At 58.0% G+C, this 20,284-nt stretch overlaps 1 protein-coding gene across 1 annotated transcript; it reads left to right on the forward strand.

The window, feature by feature from the left end:
- The first annotated feature begins 4,398 nt into the window (after positions 1-4,398).
- Positions 4,399-20,131, forward strand: LOC133358671 (cytosolic endo-beta-N-acetylglucosaminidase-like). The gene is made up of 13 exons (XM_061577085.1): positions 4,399-4,649; positions 6,188-6,383; positions 8,421-8,569; positions 9,028-9,182; positions 10,073-10,221; positions 11,884-12,049; positions 12,863-12,966; positions 13,931-14,039; positions 14,840-15,078; positions 15,365-15,546; positions 16,205-16,310; positions 17,346-17,460; positions 18,167-20,131. Exons 1-13 carry the CDS (start codon positions 4,460-4,462, stop codon positions 18,611-18,613), a joined length of 2,307 nt encoding a protein of 768 aa, XP_061433069.1. The 5' UTR covers positions 4,399-4,459; the 3' UTR covers positions 18,614-20,131.
- Positions 20,132-20,284: the final 153 nt, after the last annotated feature.

Consider the following 20,284-nt stretch of genomic DNA (forward strand, 5'->3'; position numbering starts at 1 on the left):
CTCACCCCCCCTCCTCACCCCCCCCCTTACTCCCCTCACCCCCCTCCTCACCCCCCCCCTTACGACCTCACCCCTCTCCTACCCCCTTATCTCCTCACCCCCCTTACTCTCCTCACCCCCCTCCTCACCCCCCTTACTCCCTACCCCCCTCCTCACCCCCCCCTTACTCCCCTCACCCCCTCCTCACCCCCCTTACTCTCCTCACCCCCTTACTCTCCTCACCCCCCTCCTCACCCCCCCCTTACTCCCCTCCCCCCCTCTACCCCCCCCCCTTACTCTCCTCACCCCCCCCTTACTCCCCTCACCCCCCTCCTCACCCCCTTACTCCCCTCACCCCCTCCTCACCCCCCTTACTCCCCTCACCCCCCTCCTCCACCCCCCTTACTCCCCTCACCCCCCTCCTCACCCCCCCCCTACTCCCCTCACCCCCCTCCTCACCCCCCTTACTCCCCTCACCCCCCTCCTCACCCCCCCTTACTCCCCTCAAAACCCCCTCACACCCCCCCCCCCGTACGCCCCTCCCCCCTCCTCACCCCCCTTACTCTCCTCACCCCCCTTACATCTCCTCACCCCCCTCCTCACCCCCCCTTACACTTCCCCTGCACCCCCCTCCTCACCCCCCCCTTACTCCCCTCACCCCCCTCCTCACCCCCACCACCCACCCCCCCTTACTCTCCCACCCCCCCCCCTTACTCCCCTCACCCCCCTCCGCACCACCCCCCCCTTACTCTCCTCACCCCCCCCTCACCCCCCTTACTCTCCCCTCACCCCCCCCCCCCCATTACTCCCCCTCACCCCCCCCTCACCCCCCCTTACTCCCCTCACCCCCTCGTCACCCCCCCCCTTACTCTCCTCACCCCCCTTACTCCCCCCCCTTACTCTCCTCACCCCCCTTACCTCCCCTCACCCCCCTCCTCACCCCCCCCTTACTCTCCTCACCCCCTTACTCCCCCCCCCTTACCTCCCCTCACCCCCCTTACTCTCCTCACCCTCTCCCCCTCCTCACCCCCCCCTTACATCCTCACCCCCCCTTACTCCCCCCCTTACTCTCCTCACCCCCCCTATCCCTCCTCACCCCCCCTTACTCTCATCACCCCCCCTTACCCCCCCTTACTCTCCTCACCCCCCCTTACTCTCATCACCCCCCCCTTACCCCCCCCCTTACTCTCCTCACCCCCCCTTACTCTCATCACCCCCCCTTACCCCCCCCCCCCCTTACTCTCCTCACCCCCCCTATCCCTCCTCACCAACTCCTCACCCGCCATCTCTTTATGGTTTAAACTCAGTCTACGGCAGGTGGCCCCAAAAACAAACACGCCAAGCGGCCAGCAACACGCAGCAACGAACCGTGGGTGTAATAGACCAGGTTGTTGTTGTTGTTGTTTGTTGTTGTTGTTGTGGAGGAGATTCAGTAGTGGAGCAGTTGGGATGTAAGAGGCACAGCGAGGGAGAGAGAGGAGTGAGTGGACCGACTGTGTGGCGAGTGGTTCGGTGAGCGGGTTGGTGAGTAGTGGGTGAGTGTTGTGTGACACGTGGTGTGGCGAGTGGTTCGGTGAGCGGGTTGGTGAGTAGTGGGTGAGTGTTGTGTGACACGTGGTGTGGCGAGTGGTTCGGTGAGCGGGTTGGTGAGTAGTGGGTGAGTGTTGTGTGACACGTGGTGTGGCGAGTGGTTCGGTGAGCGGGTTGGTGAGTAGTGGGTGAGTGTTGTGTGACACGTGGTGTGGCGAGTGGTTCGGTGAGCGGGTTGGTGAGTAGTGGGTGAGTGTTGTGTGACACGTGGTGTGGCGAGTGGTTCGGTGAGCGGGTTGGTGAGTAGTGGGTGAGTGTTGTTGTGTGACACGTGGTGTGGCGAGTGGTTCGGTGAGCGGGTTGGTGAGTAGTGGGTGAGTGTTGTGTGACACGTGGTGTGGCGAGTGGTTCGGTGAGCGGGTTGGTGAGTAGTGGGTGAGTGTTGTTGTGTGACACGTGGTGTGGCGAGTGGTTCGGTGAGCGGGTTGGTGAGTAGTGGGTGAGTGTTGTTGTGTGACACGTGGTGTGGCGAGTGGTTCGGTGAGCGGGTTGGTGAGTAGTGGGTGAGTGTTGTTGTGTGACACGTGGTGTGGCGAGTGGTTCGGTGAGCGGGTTGGTGAGTAGTGGGTGAGTGTTGTTGTGTGACACGTGTGTGGCGAGTGGTTCGGTGAGCGGGTTGGTGAGTAGTGGGTGAGTGTTGTGTGACACGTGGTGTGGCGAGTGGTTCGGTGAGCGGGTTGGTGAGTAGTGGGTGAGTGTTGTTGTGTGACACGTGGTGTGGCGAGTGGTTCGGTGAGCGGGTTGGTGAGTAGTGGGTGAGTGTTGTTGTGTGACACGTGGTGTGGCGAGTGGTTCGGTGAGCGGGTTGGTGAGTAGTGGGTGAGTGTTGTTGTGTGACACGTGGTGTGGCGAGTGGTTCGGTGAGCGGGTTGGTGAGTAGTGGGTGAGTGTTGTTGTGTGACACGTGGTGTGGCGAGTGGTTCGGTGAGCGGGTTGGTGAGTAGTGGGTGAGTGTTGTTGTGTGACACGTGGTGTGGCGAGTGGTTCGGTGAGCGGGTTGGTGAGTAGTGGGTGAGTGTTGTGTGACACGTGGTGTGGCGAGTGGTTCGGTGAGCGGGTTGGTGAGTAGTGGGTGAGTGTTGTTGTGTGACACGTGGTGTGGCGAGTGGTTCGGTGAGCGAGTTGGTGAGTAGTGGGTGAGTGTTGTTGTGTGACACGTGGTGTGGCGAGTGGTTCGGTGAGCGGGTTGGTGAGTAGTGGGTGAGTGTTGTTGTGTGACACGTGGTGTGGCGAGTGGTTCGGTGAGCGGGTTGGTGAGTAGTGGGTGAGTGTTGTGTGACACGTGGTGTGGCGAGTGGTTCGGTGAGCGGGTTGGTGAGTAGTGGGTGAGTGTTGTTGTGTGACACGTGGTGTGGCGAGTGGTTCGGTGAGCGGGTTGGTGAGTAGTGGGTGAGTGTTGTGTGACACGTGGTGTGGTGAGTGGTTCGGTGAGCGGGTTGGTGAGTAGTGGGTGAGTGTTGTGTGACACGTGGTGTGGCGAGTGGTTCGGTGAGCGGGTTGGTGAGTAGTGGGTGAGTGTTGTTGTGTGACACGTGGTGTGGCGAGTGGTTCGGTGAGCGGGTTGGTGAGTAGTGGGTGAGTGTTGTGTGACACGTGGTGTGGTGAGTGGTTCGGTGAGCGGGTTGGTGAGTAGTGGGTGAGTGTTGTGTGACACGTGGTGTGGCGAGTGGTTCGGTGAGCGGGTTGGTGAGTAGTGGGTGAGTGTTGTGTGACACGTGGTGTGGCGAGTGGTTCGGTGAGCGGGTTGGTGAGTAGTGGGTGAGTGTTGTGTGACACGTGGTGTGGCGAGTGGTTCGGTGAGCGGGTTGGTGAGTAGTGGGTGAGTGTTGTGTGACACGTGGTGTGGCGAGTGGTTCGGTGAGCGGGTTGGTGAGTAGTGGGTGAGTGTTGTGTGACACGTGGTGTGGCGAGTGGTTCGGTGAGCGGGTTGGTGAGTAGTGGGTGAGTGTTGTGTGACACGTGGTGTGGCGAGTGGTTCGGTGAGCGGGTTGGTGAGTAGTGGGTGAGTGTTGTGTGACACGTGGTGTGGCGAGTGGTTCGGTGAGCGGGTTGGTGAGTAGTGGGTGAGTGTTGTGTGACACGTGGTGTGGCGAGTGGTTCGGTGAGCGGGTTGGTGAGTAGTGGGTGAGTGTTGTGTGACACGTGGTGTGGCGAGTGGTTCGGTGAGCGGGTTGGTGAGTAGTGGGTGAGTGTTGTGTGACACGTGGTGTGGCGAGTGGTTCGGTGAGCGGGTTGGTGAGTAGTGGGTGAGTGTTGTGTGACACGTGGTGTGGCGAGTGGTTCGGTGACGAGGGGGGTGGGGTGGGGGGGTGACGAGGGGGAGGGGTGACGAGGGGGGTGGGGGGTGACGAGGGGGGTGACGAGGGGGGTGGAGTCACCCTGGGGGTGACGAGGGAGGTGGTGGGGGGGGTGACGAGGGGGGTGACGAGGGGGGTGACGAGGGGGGTGGTGGGGGGGGTGACGAGGGGGGTGGTGGGGGGGGGTGACGAGGGGGGTGACGAGGGGGGTGACGAGGGGGGTGGGGGTGACGAGGGGGTGGGGGTGACGAGGGGGGGGGTGGGGGGTGACGAGGGGGGTGGGGGGGGGGTGACGGGGGGGGGTGACGAGGGGGGTGACGAGGGGGGTGACGAGGGGGGTGGGGTTGACGAGGGGGGTGGGGGTGACGAGGGGGGGGGGTGGGGGGTGACGAGGGGGGTGACGGGGGGGGGTGACGGGGGGGGGTGACGGGGGGGGGTGACGGGGGGGGGTGACGGGGGGGGGTGACGGGGGGGGGTGACGAGGGGGGTGACGAGGGGGGGGGGGGGTGACGAGGGGGGGGGGGGGTGACATCTGGAAGTGGGCGGAGAAGGCGGAAGTGGACAGCGGCTGGAGTGGAGCAGAGCGGCGATCCATGGCGGAGTCAACCGGCACCACCACCACCACCACCATGACCACCACCACGACCACCACCATGACCACCACCACCACCGCCGCCGTCACGGCGGGGTCTGAGGGGGCCAGCGGGGACCCCGCGGACCCCGCGTGGAGAGGGGTCCCGGGCGAGGGAGACGCCGCAGCAGCAGCATCGTCAGGCCCGACCGGTACTGATCCAGCAAGTTACTGTACAGCGTGCTGCACATGCCTCGTGACACCCCACCCCACCCCAGCGCTAACCACTGCACCACCGCTCCCCCCACACACACACACTGACACACAGACAGACACACAGACAGATACATACACAGCCACACAGACACACACACAGACAGGCACACACACAGACAGGCACACACACAGACACACACACAAACACACAGACAGACACACACACAAACACACAGACAGACACAGACACACGCAGACACACAGACACACAGACAGACACACAGACAGACACATACACAGCCACACAGACACACACACAGACACACACAAACACACAGACAGGCACACACACAAACACACAGACACACACACAGACAACACACAGACAGACACACACGCAGACACACACAGACACACAGACAGACGCAGACACACACAGACAGACGCAGACACACACACAGACAGACGCAGACACACACACAGACAGACACACACACACACACAGACACACACACAGACAGACACACAAACACACAGACACACACACACAGACAGACACACAGACAGACGCAGACACACACAGACAGACACACACAGACAGCACACTAACCACTACACCACCACTCCCCCCCACCCACACACACGTGCGCGCGTCCATAGGTACACACACACGCGCTTGCTGCAGACACACAACACAACTTTCAGGGTGCGTACGGCAGTAAACGACTAAATAATAAAGCAGCAACGCTGCGCGAAGACCGCCTTAGAGCTGCAACACGTTTGTATTTCACTTTACCCGCCATCAGCAGCCACACTCCGTGACGCTTCTGCATGCGGGTCACATGACAGATGTGACGTCACAGCTCACTTGCCGTGCAAAATCTCTGCATTATTGTGCCCCCCCCCCCCCCCCTAAAAAAAAGTGTATTTTAATAATTTGTGCATGGTGTACAATCTGGAAAGTACCCACATGGCAAATTTCAAGTTTGTTGCATGTCGGGAAGTACGCTAAACATTTTGAACAGACGCACATATTCACAAATTTCCCTTTTATATATCGATAGATAGATAACCCTGTGAGCCATGCGGCTCTTGAGTCGGGTGCAACCGCAACAAACAAAAAACAAGAAAACATCTTATAGTGACCGAGTGCAAACAGAAAATCCAAGAAAAGACAGCAAAATATTGCAGAAAAAAGCACCGTACACCAACACTGAGTGCAAAAATCCCAGTGGGATGCAAGTCAAACAACAACAACAACCACAAGACAACTTAGATTAATGCCATCAGTCTAACTCTGTACTACTACAACAAACAAACATGGCCAAACCAAAAAAAACTTTTCGAAAATCACCAAAATAAAGCCATAAAAGCAATGAAACAGTGATCATAGGAACTGTGACCGAATTTTCACAATATTCTTTTAGCGGCAAATCTTACAGAAAAAACAACACAACGCGGGCTCGTGCCGGGAGGCCGATACTTGACGACGTGTGCCGCGTCTCTCTCTCGTGCTCCCCCCCCGCCCCCCAAGGCAACCTGGAGCCTCAGTGCGCCCCCCTGGACGGCCTGGAGGAGGTCCTCGCGTGGACGGAGACCACGAGCGACCCGGACTCTGCCGCTTTCCGGCGGCCCATCGCGCCGCTCGCTCCCCGCTTCCCCACAGTGGACCCTGGGGGGCCCCGCACGCTCGTGTGCCACGACATGATGGGGGGCTACCTGGACGATAGGTGATGCTGGTCGCACGCCAGGGGATGGGGGGGCTGCGGTTGATGTTAGTGAGTGAGAGAGTGGAGTTTGTATGCCGCTCTCCACCCCCCTGTTCTGCAGTGTGTGTGAGAGTGAGTGGAGTTTGTGTGTTCTGTTCTGCAGAGTGAGTGTAGTTTGTGTGTTCTCCTGTTCTGCAGTGAGTGGAGTTTGTGTGTTCTCCTGTTCTGCAGAGTGAGTGTAGTTTGTGTGTTCTAATGTTCTGCAGAGTGAGTGTAGTTTGTGTGTTCTACTGTTCTGCAGAGTGAGTGTAGTTTATGTCTTCTGTTCTGCAGAGTGAGTGTAGTTTGTGTGTTCTCACCCTGTTCTATAGAGTGTAGTTTGTGTGTTCTCACCCTGTTCTATAGAGTGTAGTTTGTGTGTTCTCACCCTGTTCTATAGAGTGTAGTTTGTGTGTTTTCACCCTGTTCTATAGTGTAGTCTGTGTGTTCTCACCCTGTTCTATAGAGTGTAGTTTGTGTGTTCTCACCCTGTTCTATAGAGTGTAGTTTGTGTGTTCTCCCTCTGCTCTGCATTGTGTAACAGTGAGTAGTAGAGTTTGTGAGTTCTCCATCTATTGTACATGGGCTTCCTCCGGATTTTCCGGTTTCCTCTCGTAGCCAAACACACAAACGCACAATGTCGCTGGTATTGGCCAAATTAAATTATCTGCAAATCGCTCAATTGGGTTCCCACGTAGCGTTGGCGAGATGTCAACTCCCTCGCCTGGTATGCAGGAGGTCGTAGGTTCGATCCCGACACAGGCGCCTGCTGCTGTGTATTTGGAGCGTGTTGTTCTCCCTGTGGATGCGTGTATTTTTCTCTGGGTCTGCTGGTTTTTCCCCTCCACATTTAGAATCAACGTGCGTTTAGAGTATTTGCCTGCGATGAATGTCCACATGATGATAAGCCACTTCGATTTAAAGCTTTCGTGACTGCAGGGATTCATCTTCTTGGTTCTTTCGGTAAAGTCACGTAGAAGGGAAATAATAAAATAATAAAAATTAAACGTCGTGAGAATTATTTTAGTATGTTTTATTTTTATTCTTTTATTATTTCCCTTCTACGTGACTTTACCGAAAGAACCAAGAAGATAAGCCACTTCGTTGAGCTATAATCTGTGTTCACGTCGCTTCAGTGGGGCCTTACCTGGTAAAATATAAAAATATAGTTTAATATTTTAGTTGTAATAGCAACGTCGCTCCCTACTGCGGAGACTTGGCAGGACCCTCCTGAAAAAGGGCCTTGCCGAGGCTTTGAGAATCAGAATCTTTATTTAGCCTGCGGGAGAAATCAGATGAGCTCTAAAGCTCTTTATCACAGATCTCCAGTAGGGGCACGGGGTAAGAACGCCACAACAACAGACGGTACAAACACACGATAATAGTGCAAAGTCCAAGAAAGGTAAACAAATCACCCCAAACAAAAAGAACATGAAACCCTCCCCATACAACCACGCAAAGCCCACTGAAGTGTTAACTTCGAATTAGCCCTGGGTGAACGAGCGGAACGATAATTGTGGTTCTTGTCATGGTTCTGTGTCTGTGTGGAGTAGGCTCGTTGTTTTGTGGTGTTTGTGGTGTAGGTTCGTGCAGGGCGTGTGCTCATTCTGTGTGGTTGAGGTGGTTGTGGCGGGAGTTGTGGTGGTTGTGATGGTTGTGATGGTTGTGGTAGTTGTGGTGGTTGTGTTGGTTGAGGTGATGGTGATGATTGAGGTGGTTGTGGTGGTTGAGGTGGTTGTGGTGGTGGTTGTGATGGTTGAGGTGATGGTGGTGATTGAGGTGGTTGTGGTTGTGATGGTTGAGGTGATGGTGATGATTGAGGTGGTTGTGGTGGTTGAGGTGGTTGTGGTGGTGGTTGTGATGGTTGAGGTGATGGTGGTGATTGAGGTGGTTGTGGTTGTGATGGTTGAGGTGATGGTGGTGGTTGAGGTGGTTGTGGTGGTGGTTGTGATGGTTGAGGTGATGGTGGTGATTGAGGTGGTTGTGATGATTGAGGTGATGGTTGTGGTGGTGGTGCAGGTTCGTGCAGGGCGTGTGCTCAGACGAGCCGTACTCGTTCTACCACTGGGCCCACGTGGACCTGTTCATCTACTTCAGCCACCACACGGTGACGGTGCCTCCCGTGGGCTGGGTGAACGCGGCACACCGCCACGCCGTGCCCATCCTGGGTGGGTATGCGGGGCACCACCGCACCACCGCCACCACCACCACCACCACCACCGTTCAACCACCGCTCAACCAACGCACCACCACCACTCCACCACCGCCGCCACCACCACCACCGCTCCACCACCACCGCCACCACCACCGCACCGTCACCACCGCTCCACCATCCAGCACCACCGCTCCACCCCCTCCACCACCGCTCCACCACCACCACAGCACTATCGCTCCACCACCTCATCACCACATCACCGCACCACCGCTCCATCACCACCACCACCGCACCACCAGCACCTTGCCCACCCCCACCCAGCAAAGGCGGCCGGGCTTGGTGCCGGCCACCCACCCCCTCGTGAGCCGTGGCGGCCTTCGTAGGTTCCACTCGCTAACCGCACTTGCCCTAAACGGCCTGTCAAAGGCTTTACGGAGGGTCTTTTTCTGCGCTCGCCGTGCGAGTGACCAGGCACGTTCATCACGGAGTGGCGCGGCGGGGAGGAGGCGTGCGACCGTTTCCTGCAGGGCGACGAGTCCGCGAGGGCCCTGGCCAATCAGCTGGTGCGCATCTCCACGTTCTACCAGCTCGACGGATGGTTCATCAACATCGAGAACAACGTCCAGGTGAGCAGCCCCGACCCCCCCCCCCCGCCCCCGTCCCCGTCGTCTCCCCCACCTCTCGCCGCAGCCATCGCCGCGTCTCCCTCGCGCCCGTCTCATCGTCGCCCCCCTCCGGGGTTCATCCGTCGCCGCGTCGCGCCTTGGCCCACTGCGGCATGCCGCCACACGGCATATTAGCATTATTGTATAGAGACGACGCTCCGATAGCGCTCAGGATGCGTTCTTGGTAAACAGAGCGCTCTACGAAACAGCGCTATAGGAGGTCACTATAACATGGTTGCTATGAAGATACGTGACCAACAGCGCTATAGGAAACAGCGCTATAGGTCAGTTTAACACTTTAACATGGTTGCTATGGAGATGCGTTACCAACAGTGCTATAGGAAACAGCGCTATAGGAGGTCACTATAACATGGTTGCTATGGAGATACGTGACCAACAGCGCTATAGGAAACAGCACTATAGGTCACTATAACATGGTTGCTATGGAGATGCGTTACCAACAGTGCTATAGGAAACAGCGCTATAGGAGGTCACTATAACATGGTTGCTATGGAGATACGTGACCAACAGCGCTATAGGAGGTCAGTTTAACACTTGAACATGGTTGCTATGGAGATGCGTTACCAACAGTGCTATAGGAAACAGCGCTATAGGAGGTCACTATAACATGGTTCCAATGGGGATGCGTTCCAAACCGCTATTTATTATTTACTTATTGCCTATAAGCGATGTACGAGTAATGATACTGCACAGAGCAGCACCATTGGAATGGCAACAACGGGCAGCATCTCAACAGGCGACGCAACAGGCGCCGGGCGTGTGAATTCCTCAGGGTGCCACGCGTGCCGTGCGTGTGTGTGTGTGCGCGTCACCCGGCGCGCCTCGTCTAGCCGGAGAAGGTGCCGGTGCTGCTGGGGTTTCTGCGCTACCTGCGGGAGCGCCTGCGCGCAGTGTCGTCCCGAGCGATGGTGCTCTGGTACGACAGCGTCGTCGCGAGCGGCCGCCTGGACTGGCAGAACGAACTCAACGACAAAAACCGGTGATTCATCTTCTTGGTTCTTTCGGTAAAGTCACGTAGAATGGAAATAATACAATAATAAAAATAAAACATAATAAAATAATTCTCACGACGTTTCGGCCACAACGCAAGCAGCCGTCCTCAGTTGAAGACCAGGTCTGTCGAGAAGACGAAAAAAAAACGGTGAGATGACGGGGGGAGGGGTGGGACAAGCGGGGTGGGCACGTGGGAACGTGGGGGGCATGCCGGGGGGCACGTGGGGAGATGGGGGCACGTGGGGGTCAGACGGAGGCATAGAAGGGGACGCAGGGGGATACGGGGGATGTGGGTTCACGGTGGTGAGGACGCACGTGACCGAGGGTAACCCGTGCAAATCAATCATCGCCTCCCCCCATACCCGCCACGGTGACAAACTTGGCAGGACCCTCATGAAAAAGCGTCACGAGTTTCCGAAGCTTTCCTATGTGAACGCGCGAAGCGGCAATAATCATAACTCGTTGGCCAGTGGCGGCGTCTGCGGCACTAATGCTACGCTAGGCCTCGGCAAGGTAAGGTAAATTACCCTTTTTACCGGGTAAAAGGGTAAAGGTGTCGACATGCCAAAGGGTAAGGTAAAGGGTAGGGTAAAGGTAGGCTCGTTGTTTTTATCTTTCAACTTTTACCTTGCCGAGGCCTATGCTACGCTGCTGCTGCTGCTGCTGCTGCCCGTGTTTGATTCTACGCGCCCGTGACCTGAGCTCAACAGGGAAAGTCAACCTCACTAGGCCCCGCCTGCTTCCTCGTTGGGCCCCGCCCCCTTCCTGATCAGGCCACACCTCTATCTGTTTAGCTCACACCCCTTCCTCGAGACACACTAGAGGTCGCAACCGGGTACCCGATACCCGTACCCTACCCGATGCCCGGCTACCCGTACCCGGCCGGGTACGGGTAGCCGTTTGCGACCCTGGTGCGGCCGGGTACGGGTAGGCCGTGAGTCACTGGTGAGTAGCCGTTTGTCACTCATTTCGGGTACGGGTACGGGTAGGGAACGGCTACCCGTACCCGGCCGGGTGCGGGTATGGGTACGGGTACCCATTTGCGACCCTGGTGCGGCCGGGTACGGGTAAGGAATCAAAACCCGTTTGCGACATCTGAGACACACACACACAGGGTTGGCCTAGTTCGGGTCGTGTGCCCGCAGCAGCAATTGAGACTGCAAGAATCTGTACTCTTAGGTTTTGTCGGTAAAGTCTTAAACCTAAGAGTATGAATCCTTGCAGTCACGAAAGCTTAAAATCTAGAATGCAAGAATCTGATTCCTCCAGTCGACATAAAGATTCTGATTCTGTATTGTTTGTGGTTGTAACTTGCTGACCCATTTTGCTGACCCCCTGTGCCCCTACTGGACATCTGTGACAAGGAGCAATTCCTCCTACAGTCTAAATTAAGATTCTGATTCTAAATGAAGATTCCGAGCACCTGGCGTGGTGTTCAGTAAATGTCGCCACTGGGGAGGCAAAGGCCGCCGGGCGTGGTGCTGCTGGCCACCCACCGCCTCGCGTGCCGTGCCGATCCTTCGTAGGTGCCGCTCGCTAACAGCACCTGCACGTACGTTGAACTTCCTTCGCACCGTACGTAGCCCCTCTGATTACCCTCTATCCGCACCCCCCTGCCACCACCTCCCCCCCGCCCCCGGCTCCCCAGGCCATTCTTCGACGCGAGCGACGGGATCTTCCTCAACTACGCCTGGACCTCCGAGGGGCTGGGCCGCAGCGCTGAGCTCGCCGGGTCGCGGCGCGCCGATGTCTACGCCGGGGTCGACGTGTTCGGCCGGGGGCTGCCCGGGCGCGAGGGCTACGCCGCCAGAATAGTGACCGCACGCACACAGACGCACACAGACGCGCACACACAGACACGCACACAGACACGCACACAGACACGCACGCAGACACGCACGCAGACACGCACACACAGACGCGCACGCAGACACGCACGCAGACACACGCAGACGCGCACGCAGATGCGCACGCAGATACAAGTGCTGTTAGCGAGCATCTATGAAGGCCGGCACGGCACACGAGGGGGTTGGTGGCCAACACCGCGCCCGGCCGCCTTTGTCTCCCTTGTGGCGATGTTTACACACCGCACCAGGTACTCATTTGAGGCTGAGTCGACCTAGGGGAGGCCCAGGACCCGGTTCAGATAATCCGTCACTAGAGTTGGCCGTAAGCGGGAATCGAACTCGGGTCGTCAGGTTCGTAGCGCAGCGCGCTAACCGCTACACTACCGCTCCTCATACACGCAGACACACATAGAGACACACATAGAGACACACACACAAAAGTGCTGTTAGCGAGCACCTATGAAGGCCGGCATGACACACGAGGGGATGGGTGGCCAACACCACGCCCAGCCGCCTTTGTCTCAATCGCACCAGGTACATCGCATAAGGTACTCATTTGGGGCTGAGTCGACCCAGTTACATCTTGTGTTTGTTATACATTGGAGGAAACTGGAGAACCCAGAGGGAACCCGTGCAGAACAGGGGGAGAACACACAAACTCCACAAAGAAATACACCCGAGTCGAGAATTGAACTTATACCCTGTAGCGGTCAGCTGCGCGAACACCCTGCATGATGTTGATGATGATGGTAGTGATGATGATGACGATGATGTTCTCAGTCCATGCAGGAGATCTGGAATCTGCGTCTCTCCGCTGCCATCTTCGCCCCGGGCTGGGTCTACGAGAGACACGAGCGCCCAGACTTTCACAACCACCAGCACCGGTGTGGAGACACGGGGACGTGGGGAGACACGCGGGGAGACGCACGGGGAGACACGCGGGGAGTCACGCGGGGAGTCACACGGGGAGAGACACACGGGGAGACACGCGGAGAGACACGCGGGGAGACACGTGGTGAGACACGGGGAGACACACGGAGAGACACACGGGGTGAGACACGGGGAGACACGCGTGGAGATACGCGGGGAGACACGCGGGGAGACACGCGGGGAGACACGCGGAGAGACACGCGGGGAGACACGCGGAGAGACACGCGGGGAGACACACGGGGAGACACGTGGTGAGACACGGGGAGACACACGGAGAGACACACGGGGTGAGACACGGGGAGACACACGGAGAGACACACGGGGTGAGACACGGGGAGACACGCGTGGAGATACGTGGGGAGACACGCGGGGAGACGCGCGGGGAGACGCGCGGGGAGACAAGGGACCAGGCGACACAGGCAGACAGTGGGGACGTTGACAATGAGAGGGGAATGCGGTGGAGACACAAGCGGCCAGGGTTTCACCACGAAGAGCACCATGGGGGTGACGAGGCACGGAGACACGGGGGGGGGGGGGGCAAGGAGACACGAGGGGCCACGGAGAGACATGGAAAGACACGGAGCCAGGTGCGTGGTGTCCACCTGTGATCCAGCTTCGTTGAAGCAAAGGTTGATGGATCACACAGATCTGTGCGTGTATCTGTGGGTCGACTCGGCCTCAAATAAGTACCTGGTGCGATGTTCAAACATTTCCGCTAGGGAGACAGAGGCGGCCAGACATGGCGTTGGCCACCCACCTCCTCGTACCAGCCTCCATAGGTGCTGCTCGCTAACAGCACTTGCCCCAACATTCTGTTCAAGGCTATACAGGGGATATTTGTCTTTGTATATGCGTGTGTGTCTGCATCTCGTGTGTGTCTGCATCTCATGCATGTGTGCGTGTGTGTGCGCGTGGCAGGTTCTGGAGCGTCATGGTGGAGCACACAAACCCACACAGCGTCTCCACCCTCCCCATCGCCACCAGCTTCTGCCGGGGGCAGGGACGCAACCTCTACCGGCGCGGCACGGTGGGGTCGGGGGGACACGGGGTGGGGGGGTGGGCACGGGGTGGGGGGGTGGGCACGGGGTGGGGGGGTGGGCACGGGGTGGGAAGGTGGGCACGGGGTGGGGGGGTGGGCACGGGGTGGGGGGGGGCACTGGGGGTGGGGTACAGCTGGTGGTAACTCGTGTGTGGTTCGTGGTGTGGTGGGGGTTGATAGCTTGTTGATAATAATAATATCGTTGATAACAATATTCGACTTGCAACGCTGTGGCACAGTGGTCCGCTCGCTCGCTCGGAGGAGCGTGGAGTAGGTACCACAAACAAACGGGAAGGTGGCGGCGGCAGCAGGAGCCATGCGCCGAGCCGGCGCTACCAGCAATCGGCCAAGCTCTGCGGCCCCTCTAAATGTGAAGTTGTTGTCGGCCGATTAGTGAGTGTTTCTACACGCGGCAGGAAACCGGAGCACCTGGAGGAAACCCACTCGTGCGAGGGGGGGGGGGAACGCTGTGTGATAAACAGATGGAACACGTTGATGTTGCGGCTGTCGGGGGTGGTCGGTGGTGTGACGGTGTGATTGATAACGTGGGCGGTTAGATGCGATTGGAAGATGTTCTCGATGTGGCTGGTGACCCTGGTTACCTGTATGCACGTGCGTACCTTGAACTTCTTTGGCACCGTACGTAGCCAACCGTGGCTAATCGGAGGTGCGGGAGAAGGACGACATCCGCTCGCCACGTGTGAGATTCGCTCCCGCCTGGACGAAGCGAGACCGGCTTGAGACTGGACCTTGCGCGTCTCGGTCGTTGTCGCCCCCACCCCCCCCAGGTGTGCCGGGCGGGGCCGTGGCACAACCTGAGCGCCCAGAACCTGCAGCCGATCTACACGGACACCAGACACTTCAACCCCGAGGGCGCTCCCGAGGGCGCTCCCGGGGTTGCCGCGGTGGCGCCCGCGCTGGAGAGCCACGTGTACGTGCGCAGCGTGACGGACGTGGCGTTCGAGGGGGGCGGCTGCCTGCTGGTGCAAGGGTTGCTTGCTCCTGACAAGGCCCGGCTCGCCGTGCGGTGAGACATGGGGGGGGGGGGAGGCTCGGGGAGAGACGCCGGAAGGGGTGAGCTTCCTAATATGGGAATATGTCAAGCAGAACGTTTCGCAGAAGAGCCCCTGAAAGCGCACGATGCGCTTGACCGTTGATGTTCGACGCTCGCCAAAATCCGCCGCTGCGAGGATGACCGGAGCCGGTGCGCCGCTTTATTCTCCTTGACGACATCACCGTGACCGCCACTCCCCCCACTCCACCCCTGTGACCCCCCCACTCCACCCCTGTGACTCCCCCCCCCCCCCCAACAGGCTGCTGAGCGTGATGGTGCATGCTCCGCCCACTCTGCTGCTCTCCTACGTGTACCGAGTTGGGGGGAGCAGCAGCGGAGAGGCTGGGGGGGGTGCGGCGGGGGACCCGGTGAGGCTGGGCCTCGAGCTCACCACCATGGACAGCACCAAGTGCACGTTCAGCAACGTGTCCGTGCTGCACGGTGACGCACGCACCACCACGGCGCTTGTGCCAGGCTAGGTGCACCACGAGGCTGCCACGTCAAGTGTCGAGGGCCTCGCTGGCGGGAGGCCCCAGGTTCCATGGTTTGACCAACTTGAATTGACTGACGCACAAATGATGTTTGCACATCGCACAAGGTACTCATTTGAGGCTGAGTCGACCTAGGGGAGGCCCATGACCAACATCGCTGGTGTTGGTCATGAGCAGGAATCGAACTCGGGTCCCCGGGTTCGTAGCGCAGCGCGCTGACCGCTACACTACCGCTCGCCACATGTACTGACGCGCACGCATATACACACGCCCATGTGTGCGATCACGTGGACCTGTGACTATCAAGTGCGTACGTGTACGTGTGTGCAGCCAAGGTTAATTTAAGTATACGTGACTTTACCGAAAGAACCAAGAAGATACGCACGTGTGTATGTCAGTGTGGACTGCCACGGCCATTGCCCCAACAGTCAAGGCTCCAAGGGAGATCTTTGTCTGTATGTGTAAAACTGTAACATGCATGTGTGTGCGTGTGTGTGTGCGTGTGTGTGCGTGTGTGTGTGTGCGTGCGTGTGCGTGCGTGTGTGCGTGTGTGCGTGTGTGCGTGTGTGCGTGCGTGTGTGAGCGCGTGTGTGTGCGTGTGTGTGCAGCACCGGTCACCACGCACCGCCCGACCGCTCTGCCGGTTGGCGACGCGGTCTCGTGTCGGCTGAGGCAGCAGTGTGGGGGGCTGCCCCCCCAGAGCTGGACTCAAAGGTCTGACTCGCAACAAAGATACAAAGATCCCCGTGTAGCCTTGACAGACTGTTGGGGCAAGTGCTGTTAGCGAGCACCTATGAAGGCCGGAACAGCGCGGCCGCCTTTGTCTCCCCAGTGGCGATATTTACACACCGCACCAGGTACTCATTTGAGGCTGAGTCGACCTAGGGGAGACCCAGGACCAGTTCACATATTCGTGAGTGGGAATCGAACTCTGGTCACCAGGTGCGTAGCGCAGCGGGCTAACCGCTACGCTACTACTCGGTGTACACACTCACGGAGAAGAAGAAAACAATCCCCCTGAGTTATACTGTCGGGGCAAGTGCTGTTAGCGAGCACCTGTGAAGGACCCGGTGCATGAGTCGGTTGTGTGGCCAGCACCACGCATGGCTGCCTTTGTCTTCCCAGTGCTGACGAGGTACTCATTTAGGCTGAGTCGACCTAGGGGATGCCACGTATTCGTCACTTTTGGCTGTGGATGGGAATCGAACCTGGGTCGGCTGGTTTGTAGCGTACAGTGTGCTATCCACTGCACCACCGCTGCTCACACACACAAGTATAGATTCACACACATATAAACTCACACGCATAAGCTCACATGGACAAACACTTGTGGACTCTCAGACTCGCACACGTGTAGAATCACACACGTGTAGACCCACGCAGTTGTAAACCCACTCTTTTCCCCATGCGTGTGCATGCGTGTGCAGGTGGGGAGCTGTCGTGTAGTGGTTCGCGCCCTGCGCTACGAACCCGGTTGGCCCGAGTTCAATTCCCGCTGACGGCCAACACCAGTCACGATAATCTGAACCAAACCTGGGCCTTCCCCGAGGTCGACTCAGCCTCAAATGATGCCATGTGTAAACATCGCCATTAGATAAACAAAGTCAGCTGGGCGTGGTGCAGGCCACCACCCACCTATCCCCTCGTGCGCCGTGCCCGGCCTTCATAGGTGCTGCTACTCGCTAACAGCAGTCGCTTAAGGCTATCGGTGAGCGGGGGGCCGTTTGCGTTGTGTGTGCGCGCGTGCAGGTGCTACCTGCTGGAGCTGCGTGACTGCATGCTGCAGGATGTGTTCGTCACGGTGGAGAAGGCCCCCGGCGTGTCGGGCCCCGTGTCCTTCCAGTGCCACCTGGGCCTCCTGCAGGTGCCCGCGGACTTTCCCTCGCTCACCACAAGCCTTGTTCACCACGAGCCTTGTTCACGCTTGAAGCGTTAGACTCGTTGCCCTCGCAGCGACCGAGGGCGCCACGGTGGCGAGGAGATGTTAACTGCCTCGCCTGGTATGCAGGAGGTAGTGGGTTCGATCCCGACCCTGACTCCTGCTGTATATTTGGAGTTTTGAGTGTGCTCCCCGTGGTTGTGTGGATTTTTCTCCTGGTTTTTCCCTTGTACATTTAGAAACGTGCATTTAGAGTATTTGTCTGCTCTAAATTTCCACGTGAATAAGCCTTCGTTGAGCTATAATGTGGCCAGGTTGCTTCTGAAAAATACCGTTATAGCTCACTGCGGCTTACCTGGTCAAATAAAAGGTTTTAGTATATAGAGCGCACGAAATATTGACCCCATCTCGTGCCCGATTAGTCTGGCTAAGGTGCCAGCGGCGATGGATAACATATCGCGAGGCGCGGGCCACACCACACGGAGGATAATCTCTCTCGCCGTGGCTTTGGCTACGCGCAACATGCCACCTACCCCGGTTGAATGGCGGACCCGGGAGAATATTCACTTAAGCCCCGGGTTGGCTTCGCGTGACCGTGGGGGAGACGTGTCGATCGGATTTCAACGACGGCGGAGGTGTGGGAGGTTTGACAGCCAGTGCTGCCTGTGCTGCCTGTGCTGCCCGTCGGCAGATGTTCGACGCGAGCGCGCTGGCGCGGGGCTGGGAGCCGTTTGGCGACGTGGGGCTGTGGGACGTGACCTGGACGAGCGGCGCCGCCCCGGCCTCCCTCCTGCTCAGCGCCACGCTGCGCTGGGACTACCCGTCGCTCCGCCTCGCGCGCTTCCGCGTCTCCTGGAGAACCCTGCCGACAGCTCACGGTGAAGCCGCCGCCGCCGCTACTGCCACCGCCACCGCCACTCTCGACGAAGGAACGGCCGAGCCAGCACTGCTGGGCGAGGCGTTCACCAGCGTGTACCGTGTGCACGAGCTGCTGCTGCCGTCCCAGGTGGGCCCCGGAGAGGCTCTGCTCGAGTTCCTGGTGCAGCCGGTGTCTCTCGAGGGCTTCGTGGCGCCGTGGAACGAGTCCGGGCGCGTGCAGATCAGCTACTGCGCACCGGCGCGGGAGGTCGGCTGCTAGCGCCGCCGCGGCTGCGGCGGGGGCAACGGCGCCACCTGCCCCAGCGCCACTCGCAATTACCTACTATAATCACCCAGAAATGTCACTCCACATGAGGCCCACCCCCGCTCATTAATACTCATGAGTGGGTATGATTTTTACACTAACGCAGAGGAAGGGCGAGCTGAATTAAATAATTTATTACACAAAGCCGCTTCAAACGACGTTTCTTGACAAAAAGTGACGGTAAAAAAATCTATGCAGCCGCACAGCTACATCCGTGCGTGACGTCACTGCAAAAGAGGCCACCCCCCCCCCACCTCATTAATATTCATGCCCTCGTGGAAAGTTACACTAACGCACAAGGTCGCGCACTCCACATGCTGCTCCCCTCCCTTTATTAATAACCATGAGCGGGTGATGTCACTCCACATGCTGCTCCCCTCATTAATAAGCATGAGGGGGTGACGTCACTCCACATGCTGTACCCCTCTACATTAACCAATAGCGGGTGACGTCACTCCACATGTGGCAACCCCCCCCTCCCCCTCATTAATAATCATGAGCTGAACAATTTTTCTATTGAATATTTCAGATTTACTGCAATATACACCCGTCCTTGGACGGGCAAAAAAGCCAGTCGACAATAAACTGCTCTTGCAAGAACTCGGTGCCTCCGCTTCGATGCCTGTGTTTGGTTGCTGTCAGGGCAGCGAAACAAAGCTACTTTCTGGCAGAGGTCGCAAACGTGTTTTGATTCCTTAGCCTTACCCGGCCGCACCAGGGTCGCAAACGGGTACCCGTACCCGGCCGGGTACGGGTAGCCGGGTATCGGGTAGGGTACGGGCATCGGGTACGCGATTGCGACCTCTGCTTTCTGGGGACTCAACCGGGACACATTCACTATTTTATAAAATCTGTATCAGGCAAGGCCCCAATGAGCAGGTGAAAAATCTAAACGCATGTTTCTAAATGTGGAGGGATAGACCAGGGAACCCGGAGAAAAATGCGCACGACAACGGGGAGAACACGCAAACTCCAAATAAACAGCAGGCGTCAGGGTCGGGATTGAACCCACGACGTTCTGCATACCGGGCGAGGGAGTTCACATTTTGCCACCACGATGCCCCACACGGCGAGTTGGATACCCCTCCCTTCGTGCCGACTGCCCACTTTTACATAACCATGCCGCACACAGCAAGTTGCCTCCTGGCACTTTCGGAACTATGACTCCACCCCACTACTCGGGAATTCCCACCATTACTCCCGCACGAGTGAAGCATGCGGTTGGAATATTTAAACCGGGGGGTGAAATCCTGATGTTTTCAATCGTGACCGGAGACACCGGGGTTGGAAGAGAACTTTCTTGTACCAACGGGACCGTCTCGCTCCAAACCCGGGAGAAGTTTGGTAGCTTCGGGCTAAGGTACCGGCGGTGTACTCCGCTGGCCGTCGCGTTCAAACCCCGAGGCTTTCCCCTTGACAAAGATACCAAGCATCTTCTTGGTTCTTTCGGTAAAGTCACGTAGAAGGGAAATAATAAAATAAAAATAAAACATAATAAAAACATAATAAAATAATTCTCACGACGTTTCGGCCACAACGCAAGCAGCCGTCCTCAGGTGAAGAACAGGTCTATCGGAAAGACAGCGTCATTCAGAAGAACAGGTCTGTCGGGAAGACAGCGTCATT

This window comes from Lethenteron reissneri, chromosome 63, assembly GCF_015708825.2.
Source record: "Lethenteron reissneri isolate LAM-NWPU_2019-01 chromosome 63, ASM1570882v1, whole genome shotgun sequence".
Taxonomy (NCBI): Eukaryota; Metazoa; Chordata; class Hyperoartia; order Petromyzontiformes; family Petromyzontidae; genus Lethenteron; species Lethenteron reissneri.